Source organism: Nipponia nippon, unplaced genomic scaffold (genome assembly GCF_047370975.1).
Source record: "Nipponia nippon isolate SJK-2023a ecotype South Korea unplaced genomic scaffold, ASM4737097v1 scaffold_1, whole genome shotgun sequence".
In the NCBI taxonomy this organism is placed as follows: Eukaryota; Metazoa; Chordata; class Aves; order Pelecaniformes; family Threskiornithidae; genus Nipponia; species Nipponia nippon.
In genome coordinates, this window is record NW_028262290.1 from 53,593,565 (window position 1) to 53,612,095 (window position 18,531).

At 34.8% G+C, this 18,531-nt stretch overlaps 1 protein-coding gene across 3 annotated transcripts in view; it reads left to right on the forward strand.

Annotated features, from left to right (window-relative positions):
• Positions 1-18,531, forward strand: part of SMCHD1 (structural maintenance of chromosomes flexible hinge domain containing 1) — a 96,166-nt gene that overhangs the window by 56,558 nt on the left and 21,077 nt on the right. For all 3 annotated transcript variants that reach the window (XM_087755543.1, XM_087755550.1, XM_087755534.1), the window contains 11 exons: positions 1,155-1,227; positions 2,932-3,071; positions 4,091-4,225; positions 5,107-5,334; positions 6,042-6,190; positions 8,155-8,243; positions 9,402-9,520; positions 10,286-10,453; positions 11,711-11,836; positions 15,355-15,434; positions 16,950-17,107. In XM_087755543.1, coding sequence (XP_087611669.1) covers positions 1,155-1,227; positions 2,932-3,071; positions 4,091-4,225; positions 5,107-5,334; positions 6,042-6,190; positions 8,155-8,243; positions 9,402-9,520; positions 10,286-10,453; positions 11,711-11,836; positions 15,355-15,434; positions 16,950-17,107 — 1,465 coding nt within the window. The remainder of the gene's footprint in view (positions 1-1,154; positions 1,228-2,931; positions 3,072-4,090; positions 4,226-5,106; positions 5,335-6,041; positions 6,191-8,154; positions 8,244-9,401; positions 9,521-10,285; positions 10,454-11,710; positions 11,837-15,354; positions 15,435-16,949; positions 17,108-18,531) is intronic.

An 18,531-nucleotide genomic window follows, 5' to 3' on the forward strand; every position in this document is an offset into this window, starting at 1 on the left:
TGATTGAATGAACTACTGAAAAATTCAACTTACTAACATTAAACAGCAGCTATCAGCTATACTGGTTTCCTATGTTTTTATTTCCTACCTTATTTTTCTCCCCCCCGCCCCCCTTTTTTTTCTCTCTCTTTCCCCCCACCCCTCCACTAGTCCCCCAGCATGTAACTTTAGTATATTTTGCCTTTTCCTTTTCTCATGATTCACCATTTGGTTTAATGGGGCTTCAGCTGATATGTGCTGCTTGGCTTGCAGGCAGACCAGTATGGTTGGCTGGCTGGTCAGAGCTGGAGAGTTTTCATGCACCTGTGTTGCCAGCCATGAGCTGGGGAGCTCATGTGTTTGATGTGGCTGCAGTTGTGATGCACCTGCCCAGGCCTCATTGCACTTTCTGCTTCTCTTACCCAGCAAACCAAAAGAATTGCCTGATCGTTTTCATCCACTCTAGAAGGTGTTAATGTTGCACATACCCTGTCAGGCATGGGAAGGGTATAAGCCAGGATTATGAAACTAAAGCTTTCCAGAGGCAGCGTTTCTGAATGTGTAAGAATGACAATTCATGAATTGCAACTAAATATTCTCAAACATCAAATATATGAAATATAAAATTCACGTATCTGCAGTGCAACTAGTTTTTTAAAGTTGGCGCTTTTAAGATTATTGATTAGACTGCTTCATTATCTGATTTTAATGTGAAAATCAGTTTTAGTGATGCAGTTCTAGAGCAGTTGTTCTTCTTATGGCCTTATTCGAAGATGAGATGGATAGTAATTGTAGTGCCTTGCTTCAAGCAATTAGCTAAGAAATAATGAACACAGAACTTTCAGACCCTTTATTTTAAAACTACTTTTTTGAACTGATGTATTTTTTCCCCCACTAAAACAGCCTCTAAGCAGAAAATGACAAGTTATGATAGCTGCTTTTAATGGTTTCAGAATCATGTAGTTTAACATGCAAATCCTGGATTGAACGTCTCTGAGAATAATAACATAAAAAAGACATTTTAGTATAGGAAAAAAATCTTGATTTATGTAGCAGTGCAAGAAAATTTGGATAGACTTCTGAATTTTACATATATATGAATTGACATGACTATGTGAAATAATTTATGATCTGATTTTGTTTAAGGTTAATGTTTAAAATATTCTTTTCATTAGAACTTTAATCTGAAGGTTACTCTTCCTGGTTTGAAAGAAGACACACAAATCTGTAAAATAAGATTGCAGCCTGGTAAGTATCCTTAAAATATTTAGTGAATTTCTGTTGAACTTTATTCTGACACTATTAATGAAATGTTTCTTCTCCCAAGAAGGTAAAATATTTAGTGAGGCATGAAAAAGGATATTCTAGCTCATCCAAGTGATGACTGAAAGTAAATAAAGCTAAGGGCATGTCATTCTTGGCAGGAATAACATCAAACTCACAGCCCAGTCTTGTCTATTATTCTGGCAGCTGAAATTTGTCTGCTTACTTGAGACTGATTTTTCACTTTTTTTAATTAATTTAAATCTTTTTCTGACCTAGCACCATTGAATGAATGAATTTCTTACTTCTTGATTTTCTTTGACAGTAAGCCCTTTAACCTGTACTAATCTGCATTCACCTGTTCTCCCTGTATAAAACATTTTGTGAATGAATAAGTGCTCATTGAGTTTCTTACCTCAGCAAAGGGGGGATGCTTTGGCAGTTGGGATTGTGTTGGAAATTTTTATTGTTACATGTTGACTTTGTCATAATGGAAGAGAGGAATATACAAGTCTTTAAGTCTACTGCCCTTACCAGAATTTTATGTTTTGTGGATGTCTTGATACCGAGGATACCCTTATATGATACCTGTTATCCCTTGTTACCTTGGTTTTTCTGGATTTGGGAGATAAGGTGTAGTTGGAAGGCTGATTTTTTTGGCCTCCCAGATTACCAAACTTTAGGCTTTCCCATCTCATTTTGCAGAGAAATTGTGTACTTCCAAGCCTTGTTAGACCAACAATGCACACAGTTTATTCCATTATTCCTCATCTTTTGAGGAGTTAAGGCTTCATGTAGAAAATGGAGTGGAACGATCTGACTTGAGACAGATTGTATTGTGTGTTGCTTAGTTGTTTACCTTGGACTGAAGGCAACTTCATCCTTCATTAGAATCTTTTGCTTTTGGCAATGTAGAGATGCTTCACTACCTCTTTCTTCTCATTGGACTTATCCTTGGCTTTTAAAGCTGTTTTTTGAGGAAAGAGTGAATAAAAGCTATTTCAGTTTTTCCTGTTCTTCAACCAGTGAGTTTGAAATAGAAGTTTTAATGAATGATGCATAAAGGATGTTTCTGAAAAATGGCTGCCTTTGTTCCTTCAGAACTTGTCTTTTAATAGTAATCTATTACTTCCTTCTCTTTTTTAAAACTGATAAAATAATTATATGTTCCAGGGGGTAGACTTACTTGAATAGCTTCACTTTACTATCCAAGTAATGCCAACAAAATTTGCTTTTGCTTTTCTTTGCATGCAAGTTGTAGCTGTGGTGACTTTGGTAATTAAACTACTGCACATCATGATCGATCAGATATCTTAACATTAATATCTTTGGTTTTAACATGTCAGGAGAAAGCTCCAAGTTTCTTTTTGATGAATGTGAATCTGTATAGTATGTAAATAATATATGTATATCATGTGTTTACACCTTGTATGTGCTGAAGTTCATTATGTTTGTCTAACTATTCCATACTGAATTCATGCAAAAGATGGGGAGGTGGTACGTATTGAAGGACAGGAAGTGTCTAGAACTTCTCAGCATAAACCAATACACTTGAATGCGTCTAAATGGTTTGTTACCACAAATATCTTGGTAGCTTGGCTTTAAAAACTAGATAGCAAAAACTGAAATTCAGTGTCTCACAAGTTATCTAAAGTATAACCACTGTTCTGCAATTGTGCATTTTTACAGGCCCTCCTCGTCAATTGAAAGTAAAACCAGATTCTGAAGTTCTAAAGATTGAAAATGGTACAGCTTTCCCCTTTCAGGTTGAAGTACTGGATGAATCAGGAAATATAACAGCACAGCCAAAGTTGATAGTTCATTGTAAGGTAAACTGCATTTTATTACGTGTTGTAAGGATTTTGGTACTTGCTTTTTAAAGGGCTGGGAAAAGTGCCTATTTTGGCATCTAGATAGAATTTATTATCTTTAATAATGCTTTTGAAGTTTCTGTAGCTTGGTAGCTATAACTGTGACTCTCTTGCCTCATCTATTATGAGTTATTCAGTAAGTTTCAGAATCAGAAGAAGCTGGCCTTAGAAATGGAAGAGAAAATTATTTGAGGATATATAGCTACAATGTTAAGGTATTTTAGGTCATATTTGCCATATACAATGCTAAAAATTGTTCAGGAAAAAAATTTCATACAGCTTACTTTTGATTTTTTTTTTTTTTTAAAGGTGAAAATGCAAGTCTAGTGCCTAAAAATAATATTAGATAAGACTATTATCATAAGCACTTATCTAAGTTCAGAAGGGAGCGCAGGTGTTACTGTGGCTTTTAGAAGTAAAAAACTTTTGTCCTTTTGGACCTAGTTTTTTTAACTGAAGAAAGTGATTTTTCCAATTCTACTGTAATCAGTCTTCCAGCAAGAACAGGTAAACAAATAAAAATACTTTTCCCACTGCAAAATAGTCTGCATTCCATTTGCACTGTATATGCGTACATTCTCTTCCTGTAGACTGGGTCTGCAGTAGTACGATGACATGTTGAACTTGATATTTAAATTCTGTTTAATGCGTGATTTTTAGAAAATTAATGAAAAAGAGGTTTATTTAACAACGTAATTGAATTTATTGCCATAATGGCAAAAGAGACTAGTGTTTATGTGTTAATACAAAACAGTTGAATAGATAATAAATTTTACTTCTATAACTTCTTCCTTTCTCCCATATCACCTGCAAAAAAATATAGGTGTTGATCTTGCAGGCTTCTGGAACACTGAAATCTATCAAATTTATCTGTAAATAATCCTATATATATTTGGACTTGTACAAATAATCATTTCTGGAATAATCCTAGTAGTTCTGTAAAAGAAATCTGAAGTTTAATTTTACATTTTAAATAGTTTTTAGGTGCTTCAAACCTTCCTGTGTATTCTGTGGACTGCAGTAATGGAGGGACAAACATTTTAACTGGTCCGGTTATACATGTACAGAACATCAAGAAGGACCAGATACTGAAAGCAAGGATTGAAATACTTGTAAGTATTGATTGGGATGTTTGGATGAACAAAAGATTGAAAACAGTTTATTGTACTGTCTTGCTAGTGTACTGAAGTCTTTTATGAACCAACTTAACCCCCAAAAGTTACTGTTTTAGTTACCATAGCCTGATAATCAGGTGGCTGCCCTTTTTCCTCTCTGGGAAATCATAAAAAGGCAAAGAATTTATTCCATTTTTTCTCCACCCCTTACTCTTTATTTCTGAAATCCCTGAAGTGTTTCAGAAATACGCATTATTTCTGGGATTTTTCTTCCCATTTTTCCTCCCTGGAACCTTCTGACAAATTGCCTTCATTGCATAAACATTTAGAGCCAGAATAGTTATGGCAACATGTTCCCCAAAACTTTAGTGAAGAAGGATATATTTTTTTCAAAGGTTAAAAATCAGTAGCTTTTTGTAGCATTTCAGTCTTAAGCTCTTGAAGTTTGAATTTTTTAAATGCTGTTGAGCATCCCAGTTCTCTGGTAGTCAGGAGAGCCACACTTCTGGAGAAAATAAGACCTGTGGTATTTTACCGTGAAAAAAGTGTAAACAAATACTAATATGGCAAGATGAACTATATGAACGGATACTTATGATTACTCTTAAGAAGTATTTTGTAAGTTGTATAACATAGTACTTTTGGAATAGAAAATATTTTCTAAATAGCTAGCATCAATTCTAGTATCTGTTAGAAGTTGTAAATATTCTGGCATATCCTTTTGATTTACTTTCAACAAGTCAAGCTGATTTAATATTTGGGCACCTGGTCACCCCTAGTAATGCAGAGTAGTGCCATAGGCTATTATGGCATGATATTTATGCATATATGTATATTTAATATCTTAATTAGATATCCTTTTTTCCCCCCATGTATAGAGTTGTAAAGATGTGCCACCAGTGGAAAAGATTATTAAACTTCTTCCTAGCAGTCATGTTGCAAGACTACAGGTCTTAAGTATGGACGGACAAAAAGCTATTCAAATTAAACATCAGGATGAAATTAATTGGGTTGCTGGCGATGTCATGCACAACCTCATATTTCAGATGTATGATGAAGGAGAAAGGGAGATACACATAACTCCAGCTGTGGCAGAAAAAATCAAGGCAAGTACTTCTGAGTAAACAGCAGCATAACATGGGGGAGAGATACAATGCTGATTCGCTAAAATCCATAGATGTCAGAGTACGAAATAATATTCCTCAAGACTGTATTATTAAACATGGGAATTTCACTCTGTTTAAATTTTTAAAAATCATTTTATTAAAATTGTGTCCTTAATGAGATAAAGACATTTAATGAAATGTTAAATAATGCTCCAGGGTAGTATTATGAAAAGCAGGTTAGTAATTCCCAGTGCTTCTCCTAAAAGCAATAAAATAATTCCGACAGAGTTATGATTCTTCAGATCTGATGTTTTCCCAACATTTAGGAACCTTGAATAGGCATGTTGCTTCATGAAGATTTGGTTACCTGTCTTATCCCTCTGTCTGTGTACGTATGTGGAGCCTAATACAAAGGTAGAGCTTCACCAAATATGTGACAGGTTTTTTGGTGAGGTTTTTCAGAATGAGGTCTTTCCTAACTCAAGATAAGTGAGGGAAACTTAATGTATGTTTTGGTTTGTTTGGGGTTTTTTTACAGTAATTTTCTGTATTTGGCATTGGTTACTGTTGAGAAATGCACAGGCTTTCCATTGAAAGCTTCTATTGCCTGTATGTTACTTCAGCATATTTAGAATGACTACAGATGTATTATGTAGCTAGTCGCTAATAATTTAGCTTTTAATTAATTTAAGAAATTTTAATTTTAGGTTAACTGGACACCTAGAATTAACAGAGAACAATTGATTCAGGGATTATTACCTGATGTAAAAGTACCAACATCAGTAAAAGATGTACGTTACTGTCTAATTACTTATCTTGATGACCATGTGTCTTTGGAGAGTGCGTTCACAGTCAGGTTTGTTCATTTGAAATACTTTTTTATGAATTATGTTGTTGGTAAAGGATTGTAGATCTGTACTTCGGGGTAAAAAAAAATCTTTCTACAGAAGGTGAAATAATGAAAGCAGTTGGCAAATTAACAGGGGAGTGTAGGGTTGGGTGGATGGGTAGGGTTTTTTATGCAAATTGTTTACAAATGAGAATATTACCTATGTGAAAGACTCCATCATGATCTGGTTGTATCCAGCCCCATAATCACGTTTGTAAGTATACATACACTGAAGATTATTGCTATCTCTGAAAACTTTCAGTAAACATTAGCTTACAGAACAGCTAGTTTTACTGAAGAGTCAGGTCACTGGTTACCAAAGAGAAATATCACTATGAAGTTACTTGTTACCATTACAGAGGTTATTACTTTGAAGCTAAAGATAATATTAATCTAGCCAAATGCTGGATGCCTGCATCTGGTATCTCAGTCAAAAGTGATAGGCTGTAAACTGAACTTTAAAATTGCCTGTTTATCACTCTTAGTGAGTCTAGGCAGTTAGCTCTACTTATTGTATCTTCATAAAGCTTGTTAAGATAAATCTGATTCTAAATGACTTTAGTGTATTTCATGTATTGTTAATAGGTTAAAATTAAGTAACTAGTTCACAGCACACTGATGCCAGGGGTAAATTTGCAGCAATTAGATATTTCACAGATCTGCAGTAGAAAAAGAAAATATATGACCAAGCATTAAGATTCTTTAAAATATTGGGAGCATAATGCTTGTAAAAAGCTGTCCATGATGCAGCACTGTCAGAGACAGAAAAAAATTTCAGTTAAGTAGTATTTTCTGTTTTAAGAAGAGCAGAAAAGCAGACTGAATTGATACCTCTCTTCTTGAAAGGAAGTAGAACAGTGGATTGATTTATTGAATATTTTTAATACATTTTTGCTTGTCATTGAAAAGCAGTCTCAGATCAGGGAACTTCTGTTTAGGGGTTATTCTATTGTAGTTGTCAGAAAAATCAACTGGAGGTCATTCAAATGGGATTTTTAAAGATCTTAATGTAATGTTTAGCTTAGAACACACAAAAGGAGTAAAAAACATTGTGCTGGATAACTCTTTAAATGTTAAGTAACTAACAGATGCCAGATAACTCTTAAATATTTGAGGAGCCAGCACATAACATATGTTAACATTCATCACATAAATGGAAGGAAAGGCTGAGATTTTTTAAAAGCACCCCAGAAAGTATTTTTAAGAGACTAGTGTTAGGCATAATTTAGGCTGATGACTTCTGCTTTATCATAGCAAAAAAGGAAATGGAAATCTGATTTTTTTTTTTTTATGGTTGTTCATGTTCTCCATAATTTTTGTAATGTGCTCTGGTTTTGTTTTGCTTTTAAGGAAAAATTGTATCACTAAAAATTTGAATTTACGTTAGTTGTAATCAGGTCCTTAAGAAGTCAGCAAATATTTTCATAGCAAGGGAGACTGAGATACCTTTGTATGTACATATCAGGATTAATGTTGATATTATAATTGGTTTTACAGTAATAGATGTATTTTAATATGTAGACAATTGTATTTTACTTTGGCTTAGAGGTGTTGGGGATGAGGGGGTTTTTTCCCAAGATTTAAAATACTCCAAACTTGAACTCTGCTTTATCTGGCTAATGATCTGATTTATGGTAAAATACTGGTAGGCAAGTTATTACAGATAAGGTAAAATCCTATAACATTGCTGTGGTTTGTTATGTAAGTAGTGTCTGATGAACTCCCCGATAAGATTCAGGTGAAAGTTACTATGTAACTTGTGTGCACGTGAGGCTTAATCCTCTAAATATGGGCAAGGATAAAATAAATTAAAAAAAAAAAAAATCCAGTCGCAAATGGGTGGTAACTGCTGTATGCTTTATCACATCTGCTATTATAAGTGATTACTTTCATGAGAATGATTACAAGTCAATTTTCATATGCTGACTTAGACCACTTCCTGATGAACCCAAACACATTAAATGTAAATTAAAAGGACCAAACACGCTGCAGATGGGTGAAGAACTACAAAGTGAAATCGGTGAGTATTTGCATATTCTTCAATTTCTTGTAAGATACTTTTTTCTTTGCAGTTCATTAGCCTGTTATATATACAGATGTCACCAAGAGTGAATTATCTTCAACTATTTTAATATAAAAAACAGGTTTACGTTCTCATTCATGGAAGGATAATCAGACTTCTCTAATTGCCATTTTACAGTTCTGGAGTTACTCTCCAATAAAATTTACTTGTTAGTTTGTACATTGGGACATTCATCACACTGAGTTCAAATTGCTCGTAAACTTTTGTTAAGTTTGTGTATTCTGAAATCTTACAGGCCATAACAGCATTCAGACCATTTCAAAGGCATGGACTTCAAAGTAAAACATTTTAAGGTTAACTTTAACCTAAGAGGAAGGCATGTTAGGGATCAGTCTTCTCATTTTCCTTTGGTTTCTGTGCACAGTTGCTACATGGCATAGTAAGAAATTAAAAATTCTTACAGTATTTTGGGACAATAAAAGCTTGTGTGTGAGTGAAGAAAAGCACATAGCACAAGCTAACAGGTTGAAAACCAGCTTTCAATGTTAAGATTTTTTTTTTCTTTTAACTTTATGGCAAGAAATATTCAAAAAAAGTGGGAAGCACAAATATGTGATATGACTATATAGATACTTTTTTTTTTTTTTTATACCCCTTTGATACTTACAAGGTGGGGGGGATCTTACCAATGTATATAAATACCTGAAGAGAGGGTGTAAGGAAGATGGAGCCAGGCTCTTCCCAGTGATGCCCAGTGACAAGACCAGAGGCAATGAGCACAAACCAAAAACACAGGAGGTTCCCTCTGAACATCAGGAAACACTTTTTCACTGTGAGGGTGACTGAGCACTGGCACAGGGTTGCCCAGGGTGTTGTGGAGTCTCCATCCTTGGAGATATTCAGAAGCGGTCTGGACGCAGCCCTGGGCAACTGGCTCTAGGTGGCCCTGCTTCAGCAGGAGGGTTGGACCAGGTGACCTCCAGAGGTCCCTTCCAACTTCAGCCACTCTGTGATTCAGTGATACTCGTGTAAATTTTCTCTATATTGTATGTTGTATACATGTATATTCCCTATGTTGTATAACGTTTCATTAAAGCAGCTGCTGAGGTAATCATCTTAATAATAATTTTAATAATCATCATCTTTTTTTAACAGATATAATGATTACAGATCAGTATGGAAATCAGGTTCAGACAGTGACATCTGCGTGTGTAAATTCCCTAGGAGTTTCTGGGCCTGGACTTGATAAATCAAATTTGAAAATAACTTGGCAGGTATTTATAAGATGTCATATAGTTTATTTTTCTGTCACCTTTGTGTGGTAATTATCTTAATTCTGTCACACAGAATTGAACCAAAACTGTGGAAAGGTAGTCAAATTAAACACTAGTTGGTAAGCTGTGAGAAGATAGAGACTTAAAGCATTAAAATCATATGTTCCTGTTCTAAGGAGTAGAGCAGCATCTGTTAAAAACCTTATCACTGCTGCAGCTGTACAATATGGGGGCCAGTTCACTTCATGCTTGAGTTGGGTGTGCTTTGTTTCTAGTCGATTGTTCTATATCTTTTCTTCTAACTTGTTTTTAGTCTTTTCTTCTGTGTTTGTTTATGGTGGTACAGTTGATTTTATGATCTTTTGAAGAAGCTTGTAGAATGGACTACTGATATTGTCTGCCATAGTTTAATTCAAAATGTGTTCTATACCTTTTAAAATATGTTGGATATAACTAAGTTGTACATAACTCTTATACATTGAAAAGCAGGTTCCTGAGAAATGTTTGAGTTTGAAATTGATCACTTCTTACACCAGAAGGCCATTTAAATTTAACAAAAGGAACAGAACTTGTAGTTTAATTTTTAGTCCACTGTCTCACAGTAAAAACAGCAAATAATGTCTAGTAGGCATAAATATTAACATAGCATATTGAAAAAAAAATTATATTTTTTCTTTTTTGTTCTTGATTTGTTCTTGATTTGTTTTTTTGTCACATTTGTTCCTTTATTTGTTCTTGATAAATTTTCTTTTTATTTCTCCATAGGAAAGTACTCTAACAATGAAAGTAAAAGGTATTCGCTTTAAACCTTGTTTACTTGGAAGCAAAGAATTGTGCTTTGCTTGGCGTGAATTTTCTGACTTTCTCAGAGTAAATTTAACTGCAGGATCCCCTGCTAAATTGCAGTTTGTGGATTGGCCAGAGTTAGAAAAGGTAAGTTGAACAGGTTTTGTTTGGAAAAAACCAAAAGGGTCACTAGTCAGCAGGTCTTTTATGTCCAGAGCTTTTTGGACCACAGGATGCAAAGCTGAAAACCCTGATTTCTTAGTATTGATACTTCTAAAAATTGTCAGAATATGACAGCTCTAGAGACTTTTTTTATTCTATACAGGATAATGTAACACAGGCAAAACTAAGTAAGCATTTTGCAATCTATCTAATTATATAGACGTGTTTTAAATGGGACTGCAGATGTGAAGCATTTTTCATACAATAGCTAATTACATTATTTTTTTTAAAGTAAACTTATTTTGGAGTAATCTAACTCATGTGTGTGTTTACAACACTATTCCTTAATATCTCTTAAGCTGCTTATTCTGTGCCATTTGCCTTTCTGCAGATGTATTTTTCTTTTCTTTGGTGCAGCAATTTTACTGTGGGCTGGATCCTAACACCCATCTTCCACTGCTGTTTGCAAAAGATACTGTCCTTAATGGTAGTAATAGTTGGCAGCTTATCTCTCCTTTATCTGATACTCGGGTTTTTTGTTTAGGATGTAGCAAGGCAGTTCCAAATTTACTTAAGTTTGCAAGTGTTTATAGTCAGAAAGTGGGGAAGGGAGTACAGTACTTAAATGAAAAGGATGGAGATTTTTGGTACTATCCATTTATTTGCTGGGGTTTTTTTTTATTTTTCAATGTTTACTTTGGCTATTCAAGTGATAGTGCTGAAGTTGCAGCAGAAAGCAAAATAGGAGAGTGGAAGCAGGTAAAAGAAAACTGAATCTCTGAGTAGAGAACAGGAATAAAAGATCGGTGTGTTGGGAAAATGGAGAAGGAAGTTATTGAAGAAAAAAGTGAAACAAAAGGTTGGAGTATCATAACTATTTTTACTCTATAGAAAGTTGTCAAGGTATATCAGAAGATAGAAGTTTTAGGCCATTTGCTCTTTCTACAACAAGGAAACTGTTTGATAAGCCTCTTCAGAAGCATTTCCTTCCTTTTAGTCACATCAACACGAGTAACACATGCAATTAAATTCAAGTAGTGCATTTTATAATGACAAGAGAAGGTAAATGAGAAAACTGTAGAAATACGTTCCTGGAGTTATACAATTCTGTCATGGTCTAGCTGTTACGGGAGACAAATGGTATGGAAAAGGAAGACAGTATTGCGCTGGGGACTCCTGACCTTCTATGAATGTCTGATATACCTAGAACAGAATAGTATAATGCATTTGTATCTCTTCCAGCCTGTTGCAGTGATCAATGGTAGAGAATTGCAGAAGCCTCTTATGGTTCAACTGTGTGATCAGTGGGGAAATCCATGTCCTGAACCTAATGTCAAAATCAGCCTTACAAAGGGTAACAACTTAAAGGTAAGCATAGGCCTTATTATGTGAACTTTGTTTAACACAAATTTCTGTTGTCATGTCTAAATTATCTTCTTCATTTTCAAGACATTTTTTGAAAAGTGAATAAAATATTGTAAGAATAATTAATCTCATATAATAGTAGTGTCAACAAGTAATGTAAACAGTTCCCAGGACAGATTGCTCAGCTCCCTTTCATTATAACAATCACAAATATAACAAAATTCCTATAGTACAGTGTCCAAGTGTAATTAGTATACATTCTGGATCTTCTACTGAACCTTTCTCCAAATTCTGCATGCACCCCATCCCCCACTTTATCTGAGGCAATTTACTGAATAATAATAATGATGATGATATGGTCCAAACTGGCAACCAAATAATTTTTACCTGGTGGTTCTTTGATTGTGATTCCTGAATGTATGACTTATGGTCTGTATGTAAAGCTAGTCAGCAGGGTTTGCTCCCTACTTGATTATCCCTGTGAAAAGTATTGGCAGTATAAACCAAATTAAACCAATGAGGATGCAAATCTAAACCAAACTTGAGTGGTTATTGTCCTTTCCATGAGTGAGGTGTGAGCGTCAGATGGTCTGCACATTGGTCTGTACGAAGAAAGGAGTTTGACAGAATACTCCATTAAAATTTTGGTTCTTGTTATTGGGGAAAAAATAGTCAAACTGTCAAATGTTACTAACTGTTGGTGCAGAGACTTTTATATTGAATGTGTACATTATCAATACAGGATATATTCATCCACCTCTGGACATGACATTTTTTCATGCAGGACTGGTCTTGTTCCCTTTTTGTTCCTGCTTGCCATGCAGTTGTGCCTCTCAGAACACACAGCAGCCAAGAACTTTCTTTTGCTCACCCCTCAAGAACTGTGCCACAGCCTCACCTTTCCCCCAATTTAACTATGCCACCATTACTTATTTGTATTGGATTTTTTAAAGGAAATTTCTTTATATCTTAAACATTTTTCTTCTGGCTCTTTTGAATCTCTTGCCGTAGAAGCCTGCTTCGTATTTTGGGAGGTTTGGTTGGTTGGTTGTTTGCCCCAAGTACTGCCTCTATGATGGCAGCTGCAGCTCCTCAGGACTTCTAGTTATGTTGTTTTTGAGAGAACATACAACCTTGACAGTAGCACTGCGTGGTTGTGCTGCCTGATGAAAGAGATGTTGTGGTGGCATGCTGTGTCTTTTCAGATAATATGCTTTCCTCCAGGGAGGACCAGCAGCATGTCTTAGAAAGTCTGCATGCTCTTTATCCAAGTGGGATGTGTCCAGGAGAAAGTGTTCTGAAAGCCAAGGTCATCATTGTTATAATGTGTTTATTACAGTGCTCTCTCCCAGAGCTTAACACCGGTATCATTTCTAAGAGTTAACTTTCATGCATTATCAGAGCAACCAACTGCTATTTGCTGAACAGGCATCGGATCAGTATTCATAAGTATCTTGGAGAGCATGTTTAGAGAACTGTCTTGCCTTGGCATTTCAGACAGGTTGTATGCACAGTGTCCCAAAGGAAATGAGAAGCTTCTGGGATCTGAAGTTCTCAGATAAGCTGTCTGTCTATATTTCATGTCCTGTCCTCTAAGTCTCCTAAGCGTGATATTCTGCAGTTGCAGCATGCGTTTCCTGTACTCCACTCTCTATCTTACAGGTCCAAAACTAAATGAATATGGCTGAACAGAAACACTCTGAACTTACATGCAGCTCAGTAGTGGAAATGCACAAAGCACTGGTTTCTGTAAAAATTAAAACTTTCCATTCTGTGATGATGTACAGTAATTTCAAATACGGACTTACTTTGAGTTGAATATACTCTTCAGAAGAGTTTATCAAATGTCTGGCAATTTTCTTAGTATTTTTTGGTATATCTTTACATGCTGCCTTCCATTTGAACCGTTAAGCACACATTTTTTTTGCCATTGCCTTTCTCTAGTGACTTGGTAGGATAAATTCATGTTCCCATGGCTGATCCATTATGAATCAACTTTCACAATTTTTTTCCTAACATAGTTTCATTCTTTTAACTTACTGACATGAGATTTGGGAAAGAAAATAATTTTGGAAGAAGATTGCCCACTTCAAGTATTCCAAAAACATTGTTTTTGTGTAAGTAGATACTAGACACTTAGTCTTCTGAATTTTGTGCTGAAATAGCAAAGGGAAAGCAATTTAATGCCAAACACTATTCAGATAATGACAAACATTTGCACAGCATTATTGCATTATATCATCAATGAAAAAATTTATTTCCCTCGTTAGAGAGGAATTGATTACAGAAAAACTCAGAATGTATCTGTGGCTTCCTTTGCTGTCCTCCAAACTTTAAAGCTACTATCTGAGGTTCTTTTGATACATTGACAAGGTATTTTGTAGGTTAGGCTAAGGTAGCATGCACATACATTTGCAGAAGAAATAGCTTCTGCTTACTTTAAGAGTGTATTAGTATTCTTTAAGATTCACACCTGTTTCTGTGAGAGAATAGGCATTCTCTATCTGCTACACTGGAGTCCATAGTTTCAAAAAGTTGTGGTTGATGAGGAAAGTGAAGGGATAGCTTCTCTGCCATTTAATGTGTAAAGGCAAGTATGACTTAATGGTACTGCCAATCGTAAGGCTTCACTTTCAATGCCAGGGAAGTAACTGCGGCAAAGACAGGGTGCACATAGAAAACACACCTTGAAGAACACCGGTGAGTTAAAGGGGAGTTATTTTCTAACAGTGGGATTCAGCAAGAATTCCTTTAAGGCAATAGTAGAATTTATATTGGCTTCAAAGCACCTGGAATCAGACCTAATTAATGTGCTAGGTAAATAGGAGATGTATAAGGCATTTGTGTTATTATCCTAAAACAACACTGACAAGAAGTTATCTATCATTATTAGCGTTCGATTAAATGCCGTTTCTTATGGTATAGAGATTAGTTCTTGTTTGTCATTAAGTATTGATAAATTCTTCATCACTTGTCATAAAAATTTTCTCTAGGTTGTCTAGCAGTCTTACATTTTTGGCAGTGGGACTAGAGTGGGGGAAGCGGAAGAGAGACACAGATGTTTTAGTTGTTCTTACTCCAGTTGTTGAAGTCTCTTTAATTTTTATTACCCGGGAATCCCTGTGCAGACTGGAGAAACAATGTAAAAGGAAATAAATAATTTGTAGAAGGTTTTAGAATCTGAAAATATACTCAGATTAACATGTGCTATGGATGACATGATAGCATCAGTAGCAATTAAAGAAATAACATTAACAAAATATTTGAACATATTAATGAACAAAAATATCCTAGTTCAGGTAAAATGATTGTCTTCAAAAACTGGCAGAGAAAATTCTGAAACTTCTTAATATTGTATTCATAACAGTGCACCTTTCTGTAATTTAGAGTGCAAAAATACAAAGAAGCTATTGCTCAAATGGAAAGACAGTATGCAGGCAAATGAGATATACATTTTATTCTAAGACTTGATACTTCTTCTGTGTCATTGAAAGAATAAAAAATATATTTTTTTTTGACAGATTGTTCCTTCAAACCAGCAACATAAAACAGATGAAAATGGTAGGGCTAACCTGGGAGTTATTAGTATCCATGCACCTAGGTAAGTAGTGAAAACTATATGGAAAAAATTTGAATTCTGAAATATCGCTTGCTAGATGTATTTAAGCTGCGCATTTCATAAAGTACCTACCAAGAATTAATCTAGAGCTAAGGTCAAACATTTATTATTTATATGTTGGTGGAAGGTCAGGTAGCAAGCTTTAAGAAATTAAGTGCTTAACTAAATAAACTTCAATAGCTGCTGCTTTTGGTCTTCTGAGAAGCTGCTGCTCTAATTTTCTGAATCCTGTTTTTTCTGATCATGGTAAAACACAGCTTATAATTGTCAACCTGTACCTAGTGCAGATGGTGTCATAAACCACTTAAAATGTTTGAAATGTACAGGCTTTGGGTGACCAGATCCAGACACTGTGCTTTCAAAGTAGGAACACATTTTAGGAGTGTTGAAACTCCACTTCTTCTGGGTGCTAGCCATTGTTTTAAAGGATTAGGTAAAGTGTCCAAAAGGATTTTAAATATATATATTTATTTTTTCTTACTTGCAACAGAACTACTGAAGTCTCATTTCCTGCAGCTGTGTGTCCTGTGGCTTCTGCTTCTTCATGTCAGTCACCCTGGCTCCTCTTACACTCATATATCCCATCTGACTTTTCAAATTCGTTATTTTTATATCTTCCCCATGTTCACAGTTCTGCTACCCGCTCCCTGTATCCCTGAGCTTTTCTTGCAAGACTAGGTTGGCTTTTTAGGTAGCTTAGAAGCTAGCAATAAATGCTTGTTCTTAAACTTCTGAAGTATTTCATGGCAGTTAATATTTTTGCATTCATATATGCAGGATTTGACCCATAATATTATTTTGCATTTGGAAGAAAATCTATTTTAAATGCTATTGATGGTGCTCAGTGTATTTATAATGCCTGCATCTTGGTAGAAGGATGATGAGTATTAGTTATCAATATATTACTGGAGGTTAGAAACAGGTGTGCTCAGTGGTAACATCCTATGTTTTATAGCATAATCAAAACTGGCTGGGAAGTACAGCCTCTATGCAGTTAAATATCATATTCCCAATTTCAAGTTTTTAATACTGTAAAAAAAAAAAAAGAGTTATTCTATAGCAATGAAGTTATTATATACTAGCAGTGCACTTTGCTAGATGTGAGTTGTACGCAGATTCGCTCTTTGGAAACTGTCAAAGCAGAATGCTCCTTAGACAGCATTTTAATTAGCTGTGCTTGCTTTCCACCTTCCTGTCTTCTGCAACTTAAAGCTGTAGTTGCTAGTGACTTACAGACAGGCAATGAAACATGATCAAGCTAATGAATATTAAAGGATAATTAATAAGCTAATATCTTAAGAATATCTGAAACTTATGATTTTACTTGTCTAACTTTGCATTAACACTTCCATTTTGTTCTTCCCTTTACTGCTGATAACATTTAGAGGGTTTTTTTTACCATGCTTTCATGTACATGATTCAGACTGAAGTCAGTTGAAAATTGTCTTCTCAGAAGAGATATTTTATAACCGTTTTCATGATTTCTTTGTATTTCAGGGGAGAGCACACTTTACAGCTTAAAGCCTCATACAACAAGACCATATTAGATTGTCCTATAATCACATTAAATGTCCTGCCTGATCCTGAGAAACCTGTCTGCTTGAATGTTAAATATGACAAAAATGCTTCTTTTCCAGCAGGAGGTACCTTCCCTGGTAAGTATAAGGATTCTTTGGTGGAAACCAATCACTTAAGAGCTTTGTAAACCTATGAAAAACTATTTTGATGATTCTCCTAGTGTATTTTCTTACTTTTTTTTTGTCTGTTTTGTCTCAGTTCTTTATAACCGCTGTATCTGAGATGCCTCTGTAACACTTGAAGAGAAAAGATATGTACATCATCTTTGGAAAGCATTTCAAAAGACCTCTTATTTATTTGTTCCAAATTATTGGCTTTATCTGTCTATAAATGGTAAAACTACAGAATCTCTTCTCTGTCCTTAGTAAAATACTGTATTTCAGTTTTTGATTTTCCCAAAAGATGATCTGAGCTAGTTCATGCATGTTTTCCCTCATCTCATTTTCTGTGGAATAGTAGCAAAGGAGAGAGCTATGAAATTCTAGGCCAACTGTGAGCCAAGAGGAACCAAAAAGTGATCAGAAGTACACCAGGGATAGTACAAAATAATCTTTCTCTCTTGTATTCTCTCACAAAAGGATGATCTTTGCTTTCTAACTAAGGCTGCTGAGTCATAAAAGAAAAAACCTGTCTCATGCTTTATATCTCAGTAGCATTTACAATAAGGAAAGCCGATAAAGAAGAGCAAATTATGACCATGAGGAAACATCTTTTGCTAAAAGCAAAACAGAATTCGAAACCTCTGCTTTTTCCTATAAGGAAACTTTGTCATGAATAAGAGACCTATACTAACTAATTCCATTAATTCAGGAAATAAAAGTTGTCTTTACAATAATCATGGGAGATACAGTTCTTGAATTTGCCAGTGAAGTATACAAATTTACTAGCTCTTCTTCTAGAAAATTTTCCTCTTTAATTTGCAATAATACAATTTGCACTATGATACAAAGATATTCTTCAGAAAGCTGAAGTCCTATCTAAATAAGTTAAATAGAAAGCAAGTCAATTCTGTGACTTTAAATATAATACCATATTAAGGAAGGCAAAAAAAGACTTCAGTAACAATTCATTGAAATTAAAAAAAACAAAAAAACATTTGAGACTTGGGAAGCTTGCTGTATTTTATCAGTGGTACCTGTGAAGGACAGTATGGAAGTTTCCAAACTAGGTTTTTTTTTCCCTTTTTAATCCCTTTTTAATTGGTTTAAAAAAAAAAAAATTAAAAAAATCACATTTGAATCTTCAGTGGATGACTTTTAGACCTATTTGATGAGGTAAATGTTAACAAATTCCCTATACTGAATGGTATTCACTGAAGAATTATAAATTAATTTAGGCATGAAATTGCGAAGTTACTAACTCTGATATGCTAATCCTATTTAATTTGGCCTTTATTTGAAAGGGACAAGTTAAGGTGGCAAATCTGATGCAGTTTTCAAAAAGTTTCAGGAGAGATCAGGGAAACTTTTGATCAGAAGGTATGTTTTCATTACTGGGCAGT